This window comes from Anser brachyrhynchus (genome assembly GCF_964034855.1).
Source record: "Anser brachyrhynchus genome assembly, chromosome: 6".
NCBI lineage: Eukaryota > Metazoa > Chordata > Aves > Anseriformes > Anatidae > Anser > Anser brachyrhynchus.
In genome coordinates, this window is record NC_137700.1 from 36,967,363 (window position 1) to 36,994,838 (window position 27,476).

The 27,476-nt window shown below is 34.6% G+C and overlaps 1 protein-coding gene across 23 annotated transcripts in view; it reads left to right on the forward strand.

Annotated features, from left to right (window-relative positions):
• ATRNL1 (attractin like 1) overlaps positions 1-27,476 on the forward strand; it is a 519,237-nt gene that overhangs the window by 190,903 nt on the left and 300,858 nt on the right. For 22 of the 23 annotated variants that reach the window (XM_080597609.1, XM_080597608.1, XM_080597595.1 and 19 more), the window contains one exon: positions 18,801-18,853. The exons of the other annotated variant lie outside the window; for it this stretch is intronic. In XM_080597609.1, coding sequence (XP_080453735.1) covers positions 18,801-18,853 — 53 coding nt within the window. The remainder of the gene's footprint in view (positions 1-18,800; positions 18,854-27,476) is intronic. 23 annotated transcript variants of the gene reach the window in all.

Consider the following 27,476-nt stretch of genomic DNA (forward strand, 5'->3'; position numbering starts at 1 on the left):
GCTTATCTAGAACAAAGAATTTGATGTATCTGATTATTTTTGACTCCATGAAGCACTTAAGTCAGATTTGATACACATATGTATTTGAAAAATCGGTGATACCAGAATGATTTTAATATCGTGTTCTTGCTAAGGAAATCTTGTCTGTGAGATACAGATCAGCCTTAAAAATGGTTGGTCAAAATTTTTTTGCATCATTATCAGCCCTTTGTGACGGAGAAGAGACAGAGAATCAGTGTGTTTCCTCACATGCTCCCATCCTTGCCGTTGGTCCTTACCAGCATCTGAGAGAAAGGCATTTGTTGAGTTTTAGGGAGAGGCAAGAAGAGGATAAGACAAAAGAGTGGCTTGTAGCAATATTGTTATTGCTTTAATCAAATCTGTATTTTAAAATAATACAGATTTGGCTGTGTAAAGCCATCATCTTTCAAGTGTTTAGTAAACAAGGGAGGCTCTTTTATTAATTAGCTTGCTATTTAGGGCAAGATTAATCAATCAAAATTGTCAGAACTATGACTGAAAAAAAGATCATAATGATAATGGACGGTGACAGTTATGCCAACAAGATAATCAGGAGACAAGGCAGAGCGTCCTTCAGCCTCTACAAGCCATATACCAAAATATTAACATAGCAGAGAGTAATAAACACATACAGCTCACCTAAAGGGAGTGAAAGATGTGCACTTCCAAGAAACCTTCCCCCTCCCTGGATTTCCCAAGAATCCCACTTCTCCATTGCGAGACATGCTTGACATGCAGCTCGGTCCCAAGATGTCTTGCTGAAGTTGCCTTGCTGTCTGCCACAGGGATTTGGATGGCCCAGCAGCTCCTTGCCCCAGCACAGTGCAGCTGCTTACTTGCAAACCACACCAACGTGAGATGTTAAGTGGCAGATGCTAATAGGTGACTTTGCTACATCTGGAAATGCGTTAACTGCCTGTGATTTTTGTACAGCTTCACTTTTCTCCCGTAGTTTCTACCAAGGATAAAATGAATACTTAACGTTTTGTGGTGGCAGTGCTTACAAATGTTCTGGTAAAAAAAACTTCATGAAATTCCCTGCGCTGAATCATTCATGATAGTGCTGTACTGGGGAGCTAGGAAGACTTTACAGTAATTTTTTAAAGAGAAAGGAGAAGTGATCCATTTTCATTAGATGATTAACAACAAAAATAAGATTTTGATAGCTGAAGGTTAAAGAGGGTACAGTATTAAATTGTAAGAAGTATTTCATTATATAGCATTAGAATTTAAATACTCTGTAACTGAAGTTGCAGTAAAGAGCAAAATAAAAACGGTCGTAGGCCTCAGATATGTTGAGTGTTGGTTCTGATGATGTGGTTTGATGACATGGATAGCATTTCTGCTTTTAAAATGACTGGAAATGCTTTTTCTTTTTGACTTTAAAGAAAAATACTTTTAAATAACATAAGTAAGCAATTTTTTGACTGGTTAGCGCTTAGTACATCTGTATATTGTTAATTGTCTGTCTGAGATTAAATACTTTCGTCTGAGTTTGAACTTTATTAAAATGTTCTTAGTTTTAACTATGGAATAGCTTTGTAAATAAATCCATTAGGAAGTATATGTAGAAATTACTTCAGTAAAGTTGTCTGTTGAACTATCATCACATTTTAAAAATAAAATAAAGTTAGAATATTGCCTGTCAAAATAATTATTTCCCTTACTACTTCAGTATATGGATAATTTAAAATACATACCCAGTGGGAAGTGAGTTGGAATTTAACCATCACAACAAGTATTTCTGTACTAAGAGAATGTGCCTTATGCATGTTCCTGATTTTTGTTTTTATGCTGTGCAGAGAATATATTCAATGAACATTTACAATGAAAATAGTATTTTTTAACAGAATGTGAATATCTTTCTGTTTTAAAAGAATTTTGGGTTGGATGATTTGAAACTGATTTTATTATTTGCTGTTGTGGTGTTTTCTGTTGAAAACTTTTTTTTTTTTTTTAAACGCCAGAGTATGCATTTGGTAGCTTTAAAACTGTTGCGTTACCAATGCTGAAGGTAATCCTGAAAATTGATTACATAACTTTGATCAGGACTGAGTAAAGGAACTACCTTTGTGTGTCTGTTTTCAGGGCTTGTAGTATCCAAGTCAATATATCACAGTGGATTTATTTCTATACATAGTTCAAGCATAATTTGCATTGGATTAATTTGTAGAATATAGAAATGTTTAAAGTAGGAAGGAGAATATATCGTTGCTGAACAGTGAGCACAAGCAAGTAGTTTATTTTTTTGTAACAAAAAGTGATCTGCATAAAAGCTAATATTTCAAGAGAAAAGAGTATTCTAAGGCAGACATGTCCTGAACACACCCACCCATGTTTCCCTTATTTTCAGTGTCCAAGTTTAATCTATATAATAATCAAAACGTTTTATTTTTTTAATGAACTGTATGTGAATTAAACAAACTTGGTTCTGTGAATCTTACTTTCTTCTTAATAGATCTACAGTCCTTGTGACTTTTTGCAGCTCTTGAAAACTTTTTCAGTACTCTCAAATATTAACCCTTGAATAAATTATCCATTCTGCATTATAGTTCTGGGCTTATAATTTACATCTGATAAGCCATTAATATGGTAATTAGTAGTTGATACCAGAGTTGTTAGAGTTGAAATAAACTCTAATCAATTCATCATTAAGCTAGTAAAAGTATATAAGTAGCACTGGGAAAAGAAAATACCAGTGTGATAGCTCAGCTCTCTATAAGCTATCAGCAGCATATAGCTAAGTTTGAAATTAAGATAGTGCTTCTTAATGATGGTTGATATGGATTGTTTAGCACTTAACTTGCCCAAAATACAATGTCCTATTTTTATTTTTGAATCTATTCTCAAAATCTTACAAATAAGTAAAAGATATGAAGCTATATTGTCATGAAAACTTTATTGATAAGTATATCTATCAGCTTTGGCTTCTGATATTTATTGGTTTTATTTACCAAGAAAGAGGAAGCAAAACTGGTTTTCATACAGCAATAAAGAAAGGCTAGATCAGATGGGTGATGGTGACACATCTCCTGGTGATGGAAAGATTGCTTTTCTTCTCTATTGGTCTCTAAAAGAAATAATACTTATCTTCCTACTGCTGTTTTTGTTTTCTGTTCTCCCTTTTACTCAATTGTATATCTTTACATATAGATGAAAATTTAGCTGCAATAGTTATTTTCTGGTGGTGAAGTTAGAACATTTTTCTTCAATTTGTTGCCAGTTATTAGTTTTAAATTGCTTCAGTAGTTGTTGAGTGTGTTAAAAACAAATTTTCACGTAAGGGATTAAAATTATGCATAGATAGAACTAAGAAATATATTTTGGTATTAAGACACAGGTGTGAGAAATGTATTACTTTTTATTTTCATTTCTTTTTTTTTTTTTCCCCATGAATCTACTGATATTTGTATAGACTAAGCACATCAATTGCACAGTGCTAAATCGTGCTAAAGAGTCCTCAATTTGGGTAGCCTTCCAGTTGCAACAAACTTAGATTTGTTTATAGTTGCATGTGCAGACACCTATAAGTCTCTGCAGGCTTTCTTACGTATTACATCTGTTTTCCACCTCAATTGTACATATGCAGTTGCTGCAGAAGAGCCTGTATTCTCATGCTTCCCTGTGGCCCAAGTTGCAGGCAGGGCTTGAAAAGCTTTAATGCATTAACGATGGGCTAACTGAAATAACGTGATCTTTTTTTTCTGTTATGAAGATGAGTACAGCATGCAACATTTTAAAGAGTAGCTTAGAAAACAGTAGATATTTGAATTGTAATTTAACTCACTGGAAAATTAACATAAGGAAAAAATGAGGGACTGTTAAAACCATGTTGTTTCAGAATTGAAAGGGATTGAAGTCCTCTTCTGTAGCTGATTAGTGAAATCTGATGCAGTTAGCTATGTTGTTCTTTATTGCTGCAGATTTGTCTGTTTAAGAAGAATATTTGTTTCAGTCCTGTTTAAAAGTCTGTAGATAGACTAGCTGAGATATTGAATTCAAGTCGACCATGTTGTAAGCACACATGCTTTTATCTTTGCCTTAAAATAAATAGTAATACCAAAAAGTATCTGTAATATTTTATCTTTTATAATATAACTATCAAAGTTTGACACCAAAATCAAGTTCTCCAAGTATTTTTTTGGAAACAATAAATGACAGAGCAACAACCAATACCATAGGACCAATCCTATCTTTCAGCAGCTGAAAGATAATAATATCTTAATAATAGACATGTTCACTTACTCTTTTCATCTTTTGTACTGAAGAGTCAACTTTAGAAAGTGTAAAATTTAAATTAAGCTGCATAACCTTTGCATGCTTTGAGCTCAGTACTATTTGGTGGCTGAGTTGGGGGGCGGGGGGGAAGTGGTGTTCTTTATCAAGCTTACTAGATAATGGGGCTGGGGAGCTTGATTAAAAAGGCATAAAGCAATCCAAGAGCCCTGATGATATCCTAAACTTCAACAGTGAAGCCTGAGTGGTTTATTAGATTATCACTTCAGAAGGATTGACTTACAGCTTTAGCTCTCCAGCTCCATCTATTATTTTTATATTAAGAGAAAAGGAATTTTTTCAGCAATTTAAAAAAAGAACAAAGTACTGAAAGTCGAAGTAAATACTTCACCTGGAAGTAAATACTTCACCTGGAAAAGCCATTTTAGATAGTAACACGAGTCTGTTTTAAAATCAAAGCAAATTTATAATCACATGAAAATCTGACCTTCCACATTCACTGTTAAACAGAGTTAGGATAAATTGGGTAATACTAAATTAAAGCAGGAGGCCAAATAGAGAGCAGTGGGATTACCAGACATGTCTGAAGAGGCTCACTGTCCCAGAAGAAAAGTTGGGCTGCTCACAAAATGACAAGAATTACAGGGTAAACGAACAGTTAGAGATGCTGAAAGAGATTTAATAAATCAGATTTCATAAAGAAGGTTTATCCTAAAAAAAAATTTGGCTTGGGAGTGATTTCTTATGAGATCCAGAAGGAGATGATGGCAGCAATTACTTCTTAACAGATGCTTCAAAATGACTTTCTAATCCTGTTCTTGTTTAGGTCATTTTATCCTTTCTTATGTATAGTTTTAGTTTAATCACAGATTCGAGTTATGATTCAGATAAATATTTAACAGAATAAGGCCTTTTTACTTAAGTTTAAGAGGGAGTGTTTCCCTGATTTGGTGTGCATCAGAGACCACGTGGTTTCCGTGTGCTGTCTCCTGGTCTTGGGACACTGACTGGAAATCGTCACATGCAGAATGGCAGCAACATTTTCACACAAGTGGTTCACAAAGTTCCTCCCAGCCTCTCTTGGTATTTGCTTATTCATTCATTTCCCTTCTTTTTATCATTATTTGTTGTTTTCTGGAATAGGTAAACAAATTTTCCTGAGGTAAGGTAAAGCTGAAGGTGACAAATGATGACTGATCAGTGACATCAGTGCAAAAATCAAATAATTCTGAGATACAGAAGTGGGAATTGTATGAATCCATTCTTTGGGGAGATAATCATTGTTTCTTATTTTATTTTTAGAAAATGCATTTATTATTAACTTAAGGATTTTTTTCAATTTTTTCTGTTGTATTTAAATCACCATGACATTTATAAAATCAAGTGCATTTTCCAACCCTTCTTTTAGGGTAGAAAAATGATAACATTTCATTAAATTTTTTCTTAGTGCTGCTGTCTTTTTGTTTTTGACTTCCATGTAACCTCTGCTGTACCATCAGCTTGTTGCTTTTTGTTCTTGCTTTTTTGAAAAATAGTTCCTTTTTTGTACAACAGTTAACTAAATGAAGTAAGAAATGGTTTAACATTTACCCTTTGGTAGCTTTGATTAAAATTTTCTCTCTCAGCTCTATCTGCCTGTTTTTCATCATCTACTCCAAGTATTTCTTTGCAGTTAAATTTATGCTAACATTGTGGGTCATTCTGAGACTTTCTTAGCTATTGTGCAACAGGGTGTTGATTCTCTTAATTGAAAGGTCTGATTCAGTATATAATCTACACCTGTCCTCAGCTTTTACCTTTGACACTTAATTTCTGTAACCTAGGGATCTCTCTTGTCATTACTATTTTTGTATCATCTGAAATCTTCTGCAACACAGATATCATTTAAAAACTGACCTTAAATTACAGTGAGAATTTGGCAAGGAGTAGGTCTTTTACTGGGGAAAAATGACTGAAAGAAAGAGTGACTAATGTTGGTTTATATGCTAAAAAAAAAAAAAAAGGTGTTAGAGGTTCAAATTAAATTATTCCAAATGAATGCAGGCCTAGAAACAGATTAAAAAAAAGCATTGAATGGTACCACCCAACTATTAGTCTAATACGTTCTATTAACGTGCGGTCATAAAACCTACCAAGCAACATATTACACGAGTCTTTTCTGTAAATCCCGGTCGTAGCTAGAAGTCACGAAAATTCCATAATGTAATACAAAATTACACTTCTTCTTTCCAGAATCCAAGCCTTATTATCTAAATTTCCTTCTACTATGTCTGTAGAACATTTTTTTTTTAATGGACCATACCACTTATTTATCAACTTGAGTGGACAAAAGTTTCCTGTTTGGAGGAAAATACTTTTTCAAAATGTCACAGAAACCATGGAGATTGGGTACAACAGCACTTTCTGTTTTTAAAATAAAATATTTCATTACATTTTTTCTGTATATTTCTTATGAATATTTTATGTGAATTTGACATTTTGTCTTCTGTGTGTGTTTGTTCTTCTTGATAGTATACTCTTCATCAGAAGATTATTTCAATCAGTGAATCCAAGATGGCTTATAAAATATTCTGCTATTTTCAAAATGATTTGTTCTTTAGGACTCTTCTCCAAGGCCGCTTTTGAAGTAAAATTCTGTAATAACAGTGTTTTCGTTTACATTTCCTTCAAAAATATCCAGGAGGGGATGGGGGGAGAGTGAGAGAAAGAAGATGGAAGGATTAAAATTGTAGTACAGAAGATGCCTTTTTAAGCTTGTCTTATGATGGTGACTTGAGAATTTTAAAATTTGATCCAACATTGAAGTGTTTTCTATAATACATTAGAATGCTCTGCAAACATTAAATAATCATAGAGTGTATTCTCTGGAATTTTTCCAGTCTGATCTTACCAAAACAGCATCCTCCTCAGAGTTACATTTCTCCACTGCTCTATCAGATTATTTATCTCTTCTATTTATGGAAAATGTGATAAGTACTTTGTTTCTCTGACATGATAGACCATTTCAGTCATCAGAATTGTTTCAAGTGATGTTCAAATATTTTGCATTTCTGACTTGTGTGTAATATTGCAAATTATAACATTAAAGGTTAGACTAGATAATCTGAGAGGTCTTTTCCAACCTTAATGATTCTATGATTACTTTTGCATAAACTGGAAACATGATCTGAAAACAGGAGAATATATATACCTATATGTTTATATATTTCTGGCAAATATTGTAACTGAAACTTTTTCTCCTAGGTACTGATTTTGATCTTATCTCTCAGGGAAAAAAAATCTAAATATTTTATAATATTAAAACCATTGGCCATATTATTGGACTGAGGCAGTTTATTATTCTTTGACTTTAGCAAAATGACTTGGGACGAATTTTCGTGCTGGCATGCAGAACAAATTTAATTCAAACTGAGATGAAAGGCGGTTAATGTAATTGTAGCCTATTATCCTATGCAGGCTTGAGTTAAGAAGCAAACCCAACAGACAGTCAGAAAATGATGGATAGAAAATAGAAATGCTCAAGGCTGGTGAAATAGAGATTTGTGAAGGGATTAGGCCTTAACTGTTCCCACACAATCTCTGCATCAGTAATATCCCAGCTCTACTGTATGTTTGGATTACCAAACAGGATTTTTGGATGCCTCCTGGGTTGTCTTTATTTGCCTCTGACGTCAAAAAAAGGTCCCCGTTTCAGTAAATTTCAGTACTCTGTAATCCTGATTTTTTTCCCCCCTTTAATCTACCACATTCATCAGTTCCAGGGATGCACTAAAGCATTTTGTTACAGCAGTTTTCCTTCCCCGCCCCCCCCCCTTTTTTTTTTAATTTCATATCACACAGAGACAAGTGGTTGGTTTTATAACTAGTTAATCTTAGATCGTAAGAGTGGTAATTTTACTAAGGTATTTAGTTAGAACATAATAAATCATAAACAGCTATCAAATTTTTCAGCTGTGAAAGTGTTTTGTTTAGCATGGCCCTATGGAAGTAACATGTTTCAGCTGTCCAGGTTATTTGCTTAGGACTGTATTATGGCAGTTTAGGTAGGCAGACTTTATTTTTCATCAGCTGTTAGAAAGGTACAAAGTTTTGGAATACTTTGAAGCATATTAATTATAAAAATATTTGGACAGGAAATTTGTGACAAACAGGAAGTAAAGAAAGCACCTTATTTTCTATAAAGTACCTGATTGTTCCTACTGAAATATACACATCTCAGGTAATTCTAGCCATAGAATAATCATTTTTCTTAAGCATCTAGTGTGATGTTTGCAAAACATGGGAGATGACTTATTAGTTGTAAATCCAACCACAGCTGCTGTCCTATAGCCTCTTTGTAGAGGGACCGAATCTTTGAGATGCAGTCTAGGATGATAAAATTGCTCTTTGAGAAGTCTTTTTATCTTCTCACTTACTCCCAGCTGGGGTGCAAGAATTTTCTCATCCATTGCAAGTTAGTCACCAGATCTCTTGTTGTAGCTAACACTTTTCTTTCCTTCTCATTCTGTCATTGTTTAGGGTGAGATTTTGTGCCCAATTGTTTTGAAAAGTGCTTTATTACGTGAATTGCCATTTGGAAAGTCATTTGGATTACTTACAGATTCAAAGACGTTGTTCTTCACTGTACTTGTACAGGAGAAAGCATTGTTGTTCATGGTAGTTCTCTGCAGCCTGCCCATCAAAAGCAACATAAACAGAGTTTGAACTATGTTCAAGACTGACAGACAAGGATTCCTGTTATAAAATACTTTGCAGTAACCTGCCATGAAGCTATAATATGATTTTTAGTCAACTTTTCTTTCATTTTTACAGCTATTTATTTTAACTTCTCTTCTTAAAGGGAAGATAGCATTTTTAGTAGAGCCAGACAAGACTGGAAGTATTGGAAGACATACTGTTTTTGTTGCAACATAGACAATAACATTTATTTCCGCTTATTTGGCACTTCATAAAGGAGCATCAGTGTCATCTCTGCTCCAGGAAATTTACAAGATTCTGGACTATAATGGGCTAATGGAGATCAGGGCTATTCATAGGAAGGGGACCAGAGGAAAGCGAACATGTGTATTGATCTTCATACTTTCTCCAACCACCCATACACTTCTGTGTGTTCTATTCTTAATAGATATTTCTGTATCTTTTGGATTGGTATCTTTTTTTTAATAAAGTCAAATAAAAGATGGTGCAGGGTAGATGGGGTTGATATCTTAGATATTACAAAGGACTTGAAAGGAAAAGAGATGTGGTTATGGCAGAACAATAGTAGGCATAAGACATGAATTTCATGGACTTTCCCACGTATTGAGTGGGAGAGTAAAGAAAAAGTGACAGGAAGATTAACACTAGGCAGGAAAAGAAATTGTCAGAACAACATATGGGGTAGACTTATAGATATTGAAATAGTCCAAAGGACAACAATATGTGGTTTTAAAGGCCAGAAGAACAGGAAGGAGCTAGGAGTTTGGAAACTGCCATATCTCCATACTTAGTTTTAAATGATCATCCTGCTGCGGATCACTCACAGTGTTTCTGATGTCTCATCATTTGATTTTGTTCAAGGAGAAGGTACAAGGAGGAAACAAATATGATAAGTATGATTAATTATGAACATACTTACGGAATAACAAGTCAGAAACTCCATAGCCACCTAGAACATTGAAAGTATGATTTGGAAACATCATGTAACAAACTGAGTTTTGGCCTCCTAACAGGAAGAATGATAGCTTCCTAGCTGCGCTGTGTAATACACGTAAATTTCTGTAACATTTATTCTTCACATTCATACTATAAGAAGCCATTAACATTGTGTAAATTGTTGTTACAGGTAGAGAAATAACTTGGATAACATAACCATTTTCTAAAATTTGATATAGTATAGAATCATAGAATATTCCAAGTTGGATGGGGCACACAAGGACCATTGAAATAACTCCTTATATAAAAAACATTTGGGCATGCATGAGCAGCCACTCTCTACTTGAAATTGGCAGTGCTCTTTGCTTCTGAATCATCATTATTGTCTTAGGCAGTTTTTGAAAAGTATTAATTGCCATATTGAGATAAATCATAGACTTACACGACAAGAAAATGTTCAAAATTACCTTATAAAATTTGAAGTGGGAAGAGAGAAAGTAACTTGCATCTCTAGATGTCTTCTAGAAATTATAGTGTACGTGCAGCATCATCACGTACATAAATAGTGTTTTCATTCCCCAAAATAAACCAAAAATCTTTAAAGCAATCTTCTGAATGAAGAAGGCATTCAGTACCTCAGCATTTTCTTTGTCCTGTGTGACCATTTCTATGTAATCAAACAGTCTTTTCCTATGTATGTTTCTTCAAATAAAAGGGAATTTAGATTCCTGTAGTGCAAAGTGGGTTTGGGACAGACTGAAAGCCATGGTATCAAAAAGCTATGGGAAGTCAAAAGACTTTCACCCATTGAGTAGTTGCAAGCATATTCTCTGAGATTAGTCATTGCAGGGGAGAGTAGTTTTAATAGGTAATTCTATAGAATTGCATAGTTTTAATAGTTCAAGTTTGCTGACATCTGAAGATGCAAAACCTTGCAAGAGTCTTTTCTCACGTCTTGTTTCAAAAATCTCTTGTTTTTATTGTGTTTTTTTCTTTTTTCTTAGCTTTGTGTCCCTTTTGTAATTATTCAAATGTACATTGGTGAGAGGTGTTTTAGAAAAAAACTATTTAAATTCTGAATTTGTCATTGCTATTATTAATATTTGACTTTTTGCAGCTATGAAGAAAGGTAGACTATCTTTAGATAGTAAATGTAATAAGGTTTTTCTGTAATAAATCGTTATTGTTGTGATGTAATATAAAAATACTGAAATGTGTAAAATATTGTCATATACCAGAAGACCATTTTAAACTAGAAAAAGTATGCTGAGAACAGGTCTAGTCTCTGACATTTCTGTATCTTAGATTTCTTAGTTTTGTAATTAATTACAGTCTTTTTCTTTGCTGTATCATTTTTCAAGCATGTCTAGTTCAAGGAGTATATATTTTAGTGCATCTTACAAATTCTAGCCAATACTTAAAGCTGAGACACCCCTGTTTACTTTAGGGACAATGTTTCCCTATAAAGTCATGTGCTAGCAAATTTTCGGGATGCTTGCAACCTGGAATGTGACTGACAATCAGAGAAGCTGAGCTGTGCTTCTCTCTGGGCTCCAGAGACAATGTGATTGAAGGGCCTGCCAGAAGGAAATTTTCTATGACAGGCATTTCAGCCTCTCCCCATTCTGCTTCCCAACACACATACACGCCCATACCACCCCAAAAGAAGTATTAGATCTACAGTTCATGACTGCAGATACTTACCAAGTTCTACTCTAGATACTTCCCCAAAATCTTGAAAGCAATTTGCTGAATGAGGAAGGTGTTCAGTACCTCAGTCTTCTCCATGTTGTGTGTCACCATTTTTATGTAATCAAACAACTGGTTCCTATGCATAGTTCCTCATATACAAGTGAATCAAGACCATTGTAAAGGCTTATTCTTGAAAAAATAGATTTTTTTTAAGAAAATCTTTGTTATATACTTTAGTATAAAGTATATTAAAGTATATAAATATATAAAGTATACATATATAGTATACTTATAGTATACTTTATTCAGTTAAAGTTTTCCAATCATGTTCACCTAAAAGTGTAGATATTGGATTAGATTTTAGTTATTCAACTTTATCTTTAGGATGAGAATTTTCTCTTAACTCTTTTAAAATGCAAAAGAAGAAATGTCCAAATTTCTTGTTCTCTACTTTGAAAGAACAGTTTCTGATAGGAGGGAGGTCTGCTCTTCCAAATTCACCCTTTTACATCCATAAAAGTTTGTGTGCATCGCTGCCAGAAACATGGACATTTGCAAAGAGTGCCAGTAGCATAGGATAAGGCCGTGGACACAAGGTTTTCTGGTTCAGAGTAAGTAGTAACAAATCACTGGCCTCATGAAATCCATTTTGTTTCTAATTCATAAAGGTTCACTAAAATATATACTTTTATTTTATTTTATTTTTGTGTCCAGGTAGTTCCAAATGATGACTGTAGTTCACATAATTCCTGTACAGGGGAAGAGATGTAAATATAATCTTAAGTTTGTTAGAAAATCATATTTGATCTCATAAAAAAATCATTTAATTATGTTAATTACATATAATTAGTTAATTATGTGATAAGTTTTTCACCTGTTTTAAAGTTGGTTTTCTCCTGTAGCGCAATGCCTTTTATGATTGAAATATCATTACTTCAAGGAATATACAAAAACCTTGTAACACTATTTATTTTTGATCTTCTGGAGAAAATGGATTTGAATACAATGAGGGAAATTTGGAAGTGGAAAATCTGCTTATGAAGCTAGAATATATATATATTTTTATATATTTATATATATTTATATATATTTTATATATTTATATATATATATATTTTTATATATATATATATTTTTTTTTCTCCTGGTGAGATCAGCCTAGATTAAATATATATATTACTGGCCTAGGCCTTTTTTCATGAATTATATGAAGAAGAGACAAATTAATCTATAGAAAAAACATTGTTTCAAGACATCATTATACGCACTTGCAAATGACAAAGCACATTAATTTGACATACAATACATTTTTCAGTAAATATATCATCAAAATTCAATTATTATATTTGAATCTTAGCACTTTAGTGGAAGAATAATGCTGCTTCTGAATCTTTTAAATGTATTTGAACTTCCAATACATGAAACAGGTGGTTTTCTGGTGTAGCAAAGTTCTGCTGGCTGTTGGATCACTCACATTCACTGATCAAGTGTCTAACCATTGCAGACCTAGGAAGTTTCATTGTTGGAAGATGTGGCAATTCCTTGGTAGTTTTGTATAAAAGCTATTGAAACCAAGCAGGCCTAGCTCAAGACCTGGGAATTTTGTTCTCTTGTAAAAATGTGAGTCAGGACTGCAGGTATCACTCGCTCACTGTTCTGGACTGCTTAATATCCCAAGACCATTAATATCCCAAGGCCATTGTTGGTGCTTTAATTCAGGGCTCACCAATCCTGAACTGAAAATAGCTAGTTTCTATGGCATTTCTCCCAAAGTGCTATGAAGTACAGTCAATTACAGCTAGTGGCTTTAAGTATGTGATTTAAGTGCAGTAATATGTAGTAGTATGTCGTAATGCTTCATAGTCTGGCTATGATGCCGTATGTCAAAGTGTGTGGTTAGAGTAATCTAAGTTTAGTTTTACAAACAGTGCTGAACTTTTGGTTGCAAGGTGTGTCGAGTAACCAAATTATGTTGAATAGTATTTCAATATTAAAAAAAAAAAATCATGGTGTCATACCACTGTGGTGTTGGGAATGTAGAATGAAAACAGATTGTTCTCACCATCAGGAGCTGGGACAGGTACATCAGAAGCAGGAATTCTGCATGGAGGACGACAGCAGGAACAAGACGACTGGCTAGACAGGAGGCAGAATGAGAAATAAAAGCTAGAACATGGCAGAACACTACAGCAGATGACGAACACTAGTCCTAGAGGACATTATAACTCCTCTAAAATATGGGGCCACTAGTCAGGGCCCTGGAAGAGCTTGCTAGGACCTTTGGTCTTTATTTTTCAGCAACTTGTTCCAGTTGTAGTGCTGAGAACCCAGGAAAAATCAGTCCGAGACCTGTCTATGACTATCTGAAGGTCAGAAATATGATGGTTCTTCCCTGGATTCTGTAGAATACTGTGTCAATTTTTGCCTATCACAAATCTCAGTCAGAGGGACACAATATGAGTTATGGGTTGTCATAGTAGAGTTGCCTATATCTAGGCCAAAACAGGATCCAGCAAATCTAGTACACCCATCTGACACGTTTTTGTCTTCCCTGACAGTTTGGCATTACAAACAAATGCGGTTAGAGTCTGCAGTACTCATGTTACTCCTTCCGTTCCCCTTTTCTTTTTTGCTTCACTTTTAATTGAAAGAAAAGGCTTAGCAATTAGTTGAGGCAGCAGAACTGCAGAAAATCCTGCCTTCCATGATCAAAGGTTAGGTGAATTGTTATAAGAAGGTCTCCAGATGATCACATCTTTAGTCTAGATCACATCTAGGTTGGTGTTACGTTTATTTACATAAAGTAATGGAAAGTACTTGAATAAGGGAGATACCAGTAAGCACAATAAAAGTAGACCTTATATATTTGCCATTTCTTTAGCTTTCTTAAATTAAAAAGATGTTGAGATAGTGTGCAAAATCATATACATTATGAAGCTCGAACACAGGATCATTTGTAAATGTACTCTTACAAAAAAGGCCTTTCATCCGTTAACATAAATTAAAATATGTGAGTCTTAATGTACACGTGCTCTTGGAGACATTTATGGTATTTGAAAAGAATGTCAAAAAGTTCTGGACAAATGCATAAACAGTTAACTTTGCCTATACATTACCAATTTAATGCTGATTTCTGTTTCGAACTCCCAGGAAGTACTGGGAGTGGAGAAGAAAGTGGTTTAGTTTTGAAAGGATAATTGAGGGAGAGGTTGGAGGATAACTGTTTATAGCAGGCCATGAGAAGGTCAGTGAGCTCGATGAATACCTTCATACTGGAATAAACCATAGAACTTGTATCTAACCTGGTAGGAGCATTCCTCCATTTGTCCTTGTAAATGGGAGCTGTGTCTCTGGAGGTGTGCCGGAGTGGAACTGCTCATTCATTATTACCACTTAAAGCAAATGACCATAGCCCTATGGCACATAAAACAGCCAGCATAACTCCCAATGCACAGATATGAGGCATATATTACGCTTCAGATATGGTCAAATCTGTAACTGTCTTTTGGAAAATGTACAAAAATTTCTACAATGAGGGAAGCTTATAAAGAAAAAAATCAGCAAATAGAAAATGTTGTAATTGGAACCTTAATTAGTGACTAATGCAGAGCAATGCATGTGCTTAATGAAGCAGGGTAGGATTTAAAGACAAAGCTAAATTTAGTCAGAACCTACTACATATACTCACATGTATGGTTTTAGATGTATTCCTAAACCTATTAGTTTCATCTTTTTACTGTAGTGAAAACTAAATGTTTTCGTAGTATCTTTTGAATAGTTCTATTTTGTATTAAAGTTGACGTCCTTAATTAGTAAGAACTCTGCCTCATGCTACTGCTAATATACATTATGAAAGTGTTTTGCACCAGGGGACAGAGGGAGAGTGTAAGAGAGGTGATGCAAGTTTTTTTTTTTTTTCCTCTGTATTTCAATAAGAAAGGAGAGACAACAAATAGCATAACAAAGTAGATGTTTTAATAAGATAGAAAAAGAGGGGGAATACAAATAGTAAATTTAAATCCCTTCAGATACTGAGAACTCCAGGTTCAGGCAGCACTGGATGATCTCTGGATGCATTTTCCTTGGCATGCTGAACAGGTCCTGCCCACAGAGAGGTTCCTTCTCCCTCCCATACTGTGTGCACTTGCTCATGCTTATGTGCAGGCTCCACAAGACAGTTGACCAGGCATGGCTTGCCTAAGATCACTAACTCCTTAAGTACAGCGAATTTTGCAACATACCCAATACAGAAAGTACAATGTATATGAAAATATATCAAAATACTTCACTGTGGTGTAATTCATTTTTTTATTATGCCTATTTTATCATATCATCATGGCTAGATGTAAAATTATTTTCAATATTGCCCTCAAGATTCTTGAAGGTCGCTACCAAAATTGACAGGAAAGTAATAATTATTGGTGTTTGAATATTTATGAATATGCTTATATTGCAAAAATGTTACATACCTAACAATTCTCGTATTAAGCATTCTTTTGTGTGTTTGTTTGAGTAGTGAAACCTGTGGTTGATTTTCATGGATTTTATGTATTCTCTGGTGGTTGGTTTTTTTTTTTTTTTTCTGTAATGTAAATAGAAAGATATGTGCGTGATGCTGGAAATCCTTGGGCTTGTCGTCTGATTAGAAAGGTAGCTGAGTGGTGAAGGGAAGCTGTATGGAAATAGCTTTCTTTTCTATAGACATTTTCAAGAAAAAGAAGGAAAAAAGGAAAGAAAAGTCCCATTCTGGGAACAAATTAAGCTTCTTTCAGATCCTGGGACAAGTTAGCACAAGTGAGTGTTGTGGCCAGCAAGCGTTCATAGCAGAGTTTGTTTTCTGGCCCATGATGGAAAGTTGTTAATGTCCCTCGATGGTATATTGCTACAGGTGGTCGGACACTGTTCTTCCATGTAATACATTACGTAGTGATATGATCAGCAAGTAGCAAGCTAAGATCTTTTTTCCCTTTTTTTCAGACTCTGAATACACAGTTGTTTATGTGATTTTTTTTGGTATTCTGGTGTTTAAAAAAAAAAAAAACCAACAGCAATATATATTCTGAATACTGCTTGTCTTATAATATTCTACTTCTGCCTTTGAAGCAATTTGGAGGGGTAAAAAAAATAAATAAAAACTTCCTGTTACAATAATCTCTATAATTTGTTACATGATATACTGTCTTTTTTGTGTAATAGGTAAAATGGAAAAAATCATGCATACAATGAAAGAAAAATATATTCTTTTAAAATCTTCATTAAAAAAGATCTTTTTCCCTTAATTATTTCTTTCGAAATTGCCAACCTAATGGCACTTTCAGACAAATATATATGAGTCTAGTCTGTTTAAAGAATTTAGTATTTTGTAATCTTTGGAAAAAGTTCATCAGGCAGACCCCATGCTATTACTTGAGATAGTTCTATCATCTCCTTTGTAAGTACATGCAAGAGAGATTTCTGCATCAGTCCCACTTTCCAAATACTCTGGAAAGGACTGTAGGTTTCTTGTGGACAAGACCATAAGTTTTGTCCTAAAATTAAAGCATATGCCTTTTTGGTTTCTTGGAGTTTAGGGAAAAGGTTTTTTTTCTATGCCAAAGTAATGGTGGTGAATTTCGGTGTAGCTTACTCTGCAAAGAGGTCTCTCTCTCTCACCAACATGAGAATAGGAATGGGCAAGGGCAGAGTCCAGAATATAGGTAAATTTTTTTTTTTTGTGTGTGTGTGTTCTGTTTTGGTTTTGTTTTAGTACTACTGTTGATCTGTTGATTATTTTCATTATGATATTGTAACAAAAATTCAGGGAGGTTCTCGACCTGTTTTTAAATAACAGTGAATACGGTAACAAACACCAGTTAGAAAACTATTGAAGAGAGCAACAGGAAGGAAAATATTATTCTACAGTTTGCAACTGGTTAGCTGATATGACATCTAAGTGAGAAAGTTTTTTAATATTACTCACAAATAATATAACAAAAAAACCAACAAAAATATCCTTGCAATTTCAGTTTCTCTAAGAGAGCAAAGTAATGAAAAAGTACTCCAAGGTATTAACTGAGCCAGATTTCCTGTGGGAAAATATTTCTATGGAATTTAATAGGCAGTGATAAGTTTTCTCTTTGTTTTATGAACCATCCTGTATATTTAATAGAAAATTATAATCTTGCTGGAGACTTCTGTGAAATAACCAAGAAAGCCAAGAGCAGGGTAATCATTTTGTATTAACATATGTGGTGTTTTTAGTGAAATGTTATGTAACTTAATTTGATCACTATGATATTCTGTAGGATATTCTGTGTCTCTGAATACAACCATGTATCTTTATTTATAAGAAAGATATTTTTCCATTTTTTTTTATGTATATGTTTTGCAGCAGCACCAATCTGAATACAGTACGCTGTATTCAGCCTAAATTTCACCTGATGCCCTGTCCTGGTCAATGACAAGAAGTAACTGCCTCTGAAATTCAGAGAAGCTGAGTAGCTGAGACACCTCTGTGCTTATGGTGCTAAATACCCAGCTTCAATTTCTGGCCTCAGAAACAGTTGTCATGGACTAGTTACAGCCAAGTAGCTTAGGACTAGCCTATCTAGAGCTGTCTGCATAGCTTTGGAGCATGTCTAGGTTCTCTGTAATTCTGTGAAAATGTAGTCATTATTTAATGCTTATGGGTATTTTGAAGGAATAGCATGAGCATGTGTGGAAGGTGTCAGGTGCAAAGCCTGCTCTGGTGGAGTTTCAGGACTGTGTATGTTAGAGGGAGATGTATTTGGGAACGGTTTCTGAAGTGAATGATCCCCCTGACTCAGCTATCTTGGAGAAAGCCAGTGGAGGGATCAAAACCAGCCAGGGGGTGAGCAATCCCTGAGGCAGCACAGATAATTAGAGATCCCGTGCTCAGCCTCCCTGCCTGGCTCCCCTTTATTCATTAGTGGAGACATACCACCTGAGGTGAGTCCTGCAGTAGGCATCCATTTTAAGCATGACTGCAGTGCTTTATTCAAGAGCCGTCACTCCGGGTTTCTTTTGAAAGGAGAGAGAGGTGCTTCCAGATAGTAGCACACCCTGATTAAGAACTATATCAAATACCTTTATTTCCCTGTGCTTGCACTGCTAGTAATCAAAGTCAAGATATTTGGAATAAATATTTTAGCTGCATTTGTGTTAAAACTATGCTGTGTTTAATGGGAATGTTTGGTTTTGTCTTTTCCCCCCTGCAGCTGTGACTCTGAAAATAGGTATCTTGGAAATCCGCTTAGGGGAACATGTTACTGTGAGTACTTATATTTTTAATGTTTAGTGCTTAAATGCTGTTTACACATTGTGTGACAATTTCATTACCTCTGAAAAACTAAATATTTTACTTGGGATTTTTTGAAGTTAGGGCATGTTGATAGTTTGAAAAGTAAAACGTCCCACTGGGCTTTTCTGGTTATTACTTTGTCCAAGAGAAAGCAAATTAAAGTCTACAGAAAGTTGAATCCTTACTCCTAGGTTAGAGGCAGTGAACAAGCATTATATTTCTGTATGTGAACAAAATGAACATATAATTGTGTCATTGTTTAAAAGACAGAATTTGTGATGGGGGAATGCAAATAGGCAAAGCAGAGCATTTCCTGGGGACAATGTGAATGGCTTAGCTGGTATGCCTCCTAGGGACATGACGCACAGCTGCTCTCCAGAGTATCATAAAACGGTAGAGCATGTGTGTTGTCTCCATGTTCTTTTAGTTGTAGAAGAGATGCCTCAGGCAAATTAACTTCTGAAGCATTACATTTCTGATAGTCTTAATGAAAGACCTGAAGGGATGGGAATGCTTATTACCCATGTGCAGAAATCCCTTCGAGAGCTGTGCCAATTTTGCTGTGCCAATATCAATGTTAAATAAGAATTTTAATCATCATTAAAAAAATGTGTGTTGCTGGAGAACACTGTTTTTATCTCCTGTGACTTTTGCACATACCTGCTGAATGTTAGATGACTGGATCAATTTATCTATTATTTCTTAACACCATCTCTACCTCCAACCTAAATTTGCATAAAGATGTATCTCTGAATATATGTGTAGCATCCCTTTAGAAAGTTTTGTTTTAGAATCTTTCTAAGGCATCATTTGCCTAATAATTGATTTTTTTTCTTTACTACTACTTCTATCTACCTTAAATGGTTTGCATCTACCAGATATGTTTTACAGAACAAAATTGAAGTATACATCATTACAGATGTTGGCATATCCCTAGGCCTTAAGTGTTCCTCTTGTCAGTTATTTAAAATTTTTGCTATTTTAATCACAGACAAGTTAAAGTGTAACACTTCCAAATGGAAGTTCATTTTTAAATATTTTATTTCCAACGTAGTGCCTTCATTATTGACAGTTTACGTAAAGTAGACGTGATTGAAAATACTCCTAAAACTGTTCTGAAGATGCTGTTAATAGTAATAATAATAATAAAGTAAGTCCACTTGTTGTTTGTCTCCATAATACATTTTTATTACTTCAAAACAGAAACTTCAGTATTTATGGGATTAGATATTTGTTTTATAAATGGTATAAATTCAAAGATGGGTAATAAGTACATGAGAAGTTTGTAGAATGAAGAGAGTGCTATAGAGACTATTTTAGATATGTGCATCAACATTTGTTTAGTCTTTTAAAAATAAATGCTATTAAATTTAAGAGATGGAAAAGAAATGACAGTAATGAGATTTGTAGACCTCAGGCACCTCCAAGAAAAACCTTATTTTTGCTATCATGTTGCAGGTTGGGTCTATAAATCATATTGGAGACAAATTGTACTATATTCAAGATAGCCTTTCACCTTTAGCTTACTACCATTATTTTTCTTCTGTCAGATTTCAAAATATTTTTAAGATCCTGTTGTTCTGGAATGATAAATCTTCTAATACTTTCAGTTATTTAAAATTTAATGTATAAACTATTTTCAGGGTTATTTTATCTGGAGGTAAGAAGGAGCCTGAACGAATTTAAAATAATAGAATTCTGTTTCTTACATGTAGTGGTTAATGCATCATAATGGGAAATAATTTTTTAATTTATGGATAACTGACTGACCTAAGATTTCAGTGACAATTGCTTATTGGCACCATACATTACCTGCTAAATTATGTGTTAAATATATATGTGTCATAAAGTGATGCTTTGATTTCTTATATGTAGAAGTATTTTAAGGTATGACTTTACCATGGACTGTAATTTGTGTAAGGAAATGTTTTGCTTTTGTAGAAGATACACATTTGGATAATATTTTTCTAAGCTTATTTCACTACTCTGTAGGAACTTTCTATTTAAATACCTCCACTGCCCTTTTTCTTCTCCTTGAAGTGAAGAATATTCTTATTTTCTACATTATAGGAATACTTGTTGCTCAGGAGGAAGGAAAATACTGAAGAAAAACAAATGAACAGAAAATAGTGTATCAGCAGCATAAGTTTATGAGAAACAAAACTTGTAGGCAAATTTGTTTCTACCATTTAGTGTCAAGATCAGTGAATGGTACTGAAATAGGAATACAGCTAAGAATTTGCTGTAGTGGTTGGGATCTTCAGGAAAGTTTTTAGTCACATGCTTGAGTTTAGCAGTCTTCAAAGTGGCTATGTTTTATGTGCTTAAATTTTACTTTACTGACTTGTGCAAATGCTATCCTGAATTGGAATGTTTTTCCAAGTTCAAACCTTAGAATTCAGTCCTGAGTGTATGGCTAACTTTTGTATGTTATGGGATGACCTCAATTTCTCTTAACAGCAGGATTGAGAACACTTGTTCCCTTAGAGAAACTTTCTGCAACTTGTGATATTGTGAATACCTTCTGCCCTGTAGGTAATTGAGCTGTCTCCATCTTTTGCTCTCTGCCTACTTTGCCTGTCTCTTGCCTAGTCCTGTCTTCCCTCTTGCCTGTCATCACTGTTTTCAAGCCTAGGAAGGGGAATGCAACTGGTATTGATCTAGTATTAACACCAGTAGGTTGTTTAACTTAGTAAAGTCTGAACTTAATAGTTAGCCAGTGGGATAGCACAGATTGTTTTAATTCCTTTCTTATTTGTTCCTTCTAATAATGATGTAGGAGAGCAAGCAAAATATTACTGCTGTGCACAGATAATGCTGAGATTGTAGAAGTTATCTGAGCACTAATGAGAACAGGAAAATTTACAGACAGACCCAGCATTATCAAAAAGAACAAGAGTTATGAAAGAAATGAGATTTAGATAGCGTGTTGAAGCACTGTAGAGGCTTAGTCTAAATACAAATACTATAACAAAAAGCTAAACAGAGCAGCAATGTCACCAAATCCTATGGGTGACAGGATCAGCTTATTAAACATCAGATTTCATTCTAATATGGCATTTTGAAACTTGGCAACACTGGCCATAAGTAGTTTTCCTACTTCGTTTGAATTATCAAAACTTAATAAAAGTAGAGTAGCACATTCATAATAGGCAGAGCCTTCAATGCTATATTATCCAGATTGTGAGAAAATTGCAGTCCATTGCTTCTAATAAAATTAATTTCATTCTTCATGACTTCTTTGCATGACTGAAAAAGCACAACAGAGAAAACAAATTTCTCAGAGTATGAGGATGAGAACAAACCTCACCCATAGATACAAGAATTAGAAAAGTACTGAATGTATAAGAGAATGTATGAGCAGCTATATGATGGACTATCTATTCTATTACCACGTTGTCAGTAATGGCTGAATACAAATGTCTCGGGAAGAGTATAGCAAACGGGCAACCATACAGTGATGTATCCCTCCCTCTTTACATCCTGCAATTTGCCGCTCAGGAAGCTCATAAGAGGAAGGATTTCCTGGGCCAGGAATGTTTGGTATGCCGTTGTTTAGAAATATCCGAGAAAACCTGATCAAAGATTCCTTATAAATAATAAAAAGGAGAATATAAGTACAAAAGAAAGAGTTTCATGAATTTAAAAATCACAGTTCTGTTTTCCTTTGTGAATATTCTTGTAGGTTGAGAACAGGTATGCTTCTGGATTGTGCCTCTGTGTTTCTAGGAGGGAGGCTCTGTATCTCCAGGCCTTTTTATTAGAAGCCAATCTTTCTGTGCATGATCACAAGCTGATTCAATCCATATAAATGAATTTTGAGTGGAGGCCAGAGATGGTTGTTCAGCTGACTTATGCATGTACACAAACCATAAATATAAGATTTTGTCATGATGGATATGTATTTGTTGTTGTTGTTCTTTGGTATCTGAGCCATTGTGATGTATAACAGTGACACCTAGATAGCAAAGTGTGCATCCAAATTGGTGGATTAGTTCTTCGCATGTCAGCATTAGAAATATGCTGCTGTCAGAACCAGTGCTCCTGGGTGCAAAGAAACATGCAGCAGAACCAGATGGTTTTAGACCGATTGTGAAGAATTCCTGGGATGAATGCCACTTTTGTGATTTTGACCTGGGTTGTATTCAGGCACAATGCGTTAAATCATAAATGGATAAATAATTAAACCAGTGCTCCAGAGAAAATGAGAGTTTAACTACATAATTCATGATATGTTATGTAGACGGTGGATTATAGGCTTGCTAACAATCACTAGTTTTGAAAGGATATTATACTCTCCTGCATAAACCTCTTTTAGAAAACCACATTGCTATGGCTGAAAACTTTCCAAAATTTCTGTTATATGTACATTAGTTGGAGTGTCACAGTTCCAATGCTACATTTGAAGTAAAAAACTACAACTGTTTCTGATACTACTCTGTGCGCAGGCATTAAAGCTTACAACAAATCAGTACTGAGAGTGTAAATTGCATTATTCACCGGCTTGGTTGTCAGAATTTCCAGATGAGTCACTTACCACTAGGTGTGCAGAAGCAATTCCTCTCTTCCTTTTGTCCATTTGTCCATAAAGTTCTCCCCAGGAAGAATGTGAGCAGAAGCATTTTCTGTGGTTCAGGCAGTGCTGAGCTGAGCTCCCAAGAGTTGCGTATGCCATTGACAATTCCTAGCTAAGACCATTTGAGTAGCCAGCCAAGAAAAAGTAGTTGAAAAACGTACACAGCTATCTTTGTTATTTTTCCCTTTTACCCTTTAAAACATGTTTAGTTCATTTAATAACTTCTGGCTACTACCATCAGCAATGAAAAGTGGGAACTAGTAGCTCCTCCACTTCTGCAGATGGATTGCTCTTTTGAAACAGGCAGCAGTGGTGAGTTACAGGGCAGGACACTTCATAGAGCATGAAACTCATACATTCAGCAATATCCAACAGTGTCGTTGCCTTTCAGTAAAATAACAGTAACTTAACAATTTTGATGAATCTGTTGTTTCATCCTTGGGCTAGGCAGATATTTTGTGATTCTATGACTGTAAACTCAAAGAAAAAGCAACTTGCATTTTGCATTCAGAGGTGCATTATGTATCCAGAGTAATATCATAGTGTTTACTGCACTACAGAGCAGTTTTTAGCTTCGTTAGAGATTAGAACATGACCTTTGAGAAAGAGAATCCAGTAATGAATATAGGTCAGGAGGGGATGGGTCACTTATGAAGAAAATTTAAAAAAGCAGTGGGCCAAATAATTCACGGATTTATGTAAAATTAAAACCTATTTATTGATCCCCCCCCCCTCCCCCCCCCCCCCATCTTCACCAGAATATTTGTCTTTGGAGATTTGTTGGATTTAAAGCCTTTGGAAAAAGAGCAAGCATTAATATCTATCCATAAAAGAGTCTGAAAGAATGTACAAATTTCAACTGTTTACCTAGCTTCTTTGTGTTTTCCTCCACAACTCTTTCTAATCTTCCTCTCAGCTCTGTGTTTTATGAAATGCCATTTGTGGAAGCCTTCACACAGTAAATCAGCAGCCACCATTGCAAATGTTCTGGGTTGCAGCATATAAAAAAGGAAGGTGGTAGGCCCATCTGCAGGAGCCTTAAGGCTCAGTTCTACTGCAGAGCCTTGGCACCACCGAGCTTTCCTTGTCAGCCTAGTGGAAGTGAAGGGAGTAAATAGAAAGCCAGAGAAAACATTGCAGAGTTCTCACATGGTCATCACTAAAAAATCCAACATAATAACTAGCGAGAAAACAATACTTATATATTTTTAAAAAATCTTTGGATATTTTAAATTTAATTATTACTATTTTATTTTAATGTTATTTTACTTAAAGTACACTGCAGGAAAAATATGATTGTATGTGAGCTACTAAATATTTTGTAACAATTTTTGGGGGAGCAATCTAAATAATAGGTTTAAGGCTTTACTGTGCAATTCCATGCTCTCAGCAATAAAATAATTATAGTTTATAACACTATTGCTTGCTTCCTTGAGGTACATACAGAAAGGATAGCAATATGCAATTCTCTCAGTATACCAGCAACTTACCAAGATGAGGAATGATACTTTCATATCTGAAATTGGTGAGGAAGCATGAAGTGTGTATTCAGAGAAAGCTCTTAAGATAAAATCTGGTATCTGTGTAGGGAGCTGAGGAGGAAGAAGGGAATTTTGCTTCTGGCTGTAGAACCTTGTAAGGATTCTGTTGCAGTCCTGGAGCTGCAGTAGCCCCATTACTGCTGATACCTCAGGGCTTCAAAAAGGGCAAAATAAAGAAAGGTGCTGGTCCTTACCATTATTCCTACTCTTTTATGAAATAGAATTTTAATTTTGAATCTTTTAAGTGACATTGTTACACAAAGTGAGGGGTACCTAAAACAAAAACAAACTCTTGTTTCTTATATCCCTTATATGTCTTCTCATATCCAAAACGTCCATTCATTTAAAATTCATGTCACTTGATAAAAAATGAAGACAAGCCTTAATTACTTTTTGATATCTGGACTTTGGAGTAAAAGCGCTGGTATTCCTTTAGAGGTGTTTATATTTTTCCTGACTTTTTTTTTTGTGATAGTGCTAACTAGAAAGATGCTTTGATATAGAGAATAGATTTTAAAAGTAAGTAATTTATTGCAGCATTTTACCTCTAATTACTTTTTAGAAACTTCAGTTCGATAATGTCTCAAGCCAAAAGGGTAATATAACACATCCTTGTTTATGTTGTCAAAATACATTTCAGACCCAGTCATTACTATTTGAATCTGCTTATTTTTCTTTATTTTTTTTTCTGACTTTATAGTCAAAGTTCTAATATAGGACAATTTTCAGTAGCAGTTACAAAATTATGGTATTTGTAATGTAATTTAAAAAAAAGGAGGTGAGGGAACAAAACTGTTGAAAGAAACCTTTTTAAATGCTATACCAAATTTTCTATGTGATCAACCTGCTTTGCCATAATCTGGCACAATGAAGGGGTCGAAAACTAGGTCGTCATCTTCATAGAAGAGTTGATTGACAGCACAGACATAAGCAGCATCTGAAGAGAATTGTTCTAGGGGTAGGTGGGTGGTAGATCTGGAATGACACTTAGCTCTGGTTGCTCTTAGTCTGTGAGTAGCTCTCACAGTCAGTGAGCACAATTATAAGATGGCTGTACACTACAGATACAAATAGACCTGAGTAGCTGTTGAAACATGTAATGCAACCTGTCAGCAAGACAAAATGTGATTTTTAAGCAGTGTGTGTGTATATGCACATGCATGTATATGCATTCACGAACTTAGAGCATGATATCCTTTATTAAAAAATAATTAAAAAAAAAAGCCTGAAATAAAATATCTTCTAGAGGTGGCCATAAAGCACTAGATGGCAGACTTGCTATACACAGAAAATGATTAAACTCAAGAACATTCCAAGGAGAGTATTTTAGAAGATAAATAGCAAGTAGCACTTTTATTAAAACTGTTAACAGAGATTTTCCAGGTATTTAAAAATTATGTTGAAACTTGAAGGGCAGAAACAATAAATTTTAGCTACTGAAAATGTGTATGTTTTAGTTGAATTGATATCTACCAGCAGTTAGATTCTTCACTACTGATTTGTAGAATTCACGTTTCCTTTTAGGACAGCATTAATTTAAACTAGCTACATATTGCAATTGTAAAGCTGTCATGCTTGACTTAAAATAACTAGTTCCACTGATTATACCTAGCACTGATTGACTTTGATACAGAATGAGCCAATTTTTATTATTTATAAATACAGTACCAATAATGCCTATCATTGTCTTTAATAAGTTCTATTTAAAAAGAAATCTTAGTGTTTCAAGATTCTTGTGGAACGTTTTACTTCAACTCAGATGTTTCTAGGTAATTTGAGAAAAGATTACTCTCAACAAACCTACTGACTGAGAACATATAAAGAGCAACACAACAGATAGTCTTTGCCCTGAGCTAGAATAACCACACAAATTGTTTCCTTCCAGGGAATTAAAACAATAACCACACCAAGATTCTTAAGCTCCTAATAAAGTATCATGATCTCACCCCAGGCTCTGCATACTCATTTGCCAAATTCTAGGTTGGCTTGTAGTTTTTTTGGTCAGGCTAAAGAAACAGTTTTGTTGCCAGTCATCTGCAGACTTTACTGTGAATAGATGAATCCTTCATTTATATATATATATGTTAAATATATAAATATATATATATGGGGGATTTTCTTTGTTTATCTGTTTCAGAAATCACACTATATTTTTAAAATAAGGATTATTTTCTTTCTTTGATAGCTTTAATGCATCAGTGCATTTACTAGCTGGCATCTCCTTGCATGTACTATTTATGTGACGTTTGATAAAGTAGATCATTTTACTGTAGTGACTATTTGTTTTGAAACACTGTTTGTTTAGACTACCTTTAGTCAAATAAAGATGGCCACTACCCTGGACGAGCTATCTTTCTAAGTCCTAAGCAGAAGAGAATAATAGATAAACAGAAAGGTATGCAAATAAAATTCCAAATTAGACTTTATCACCTAATTGTCTGTTCCATGGGTACTATAATATTTTAATATTATTATA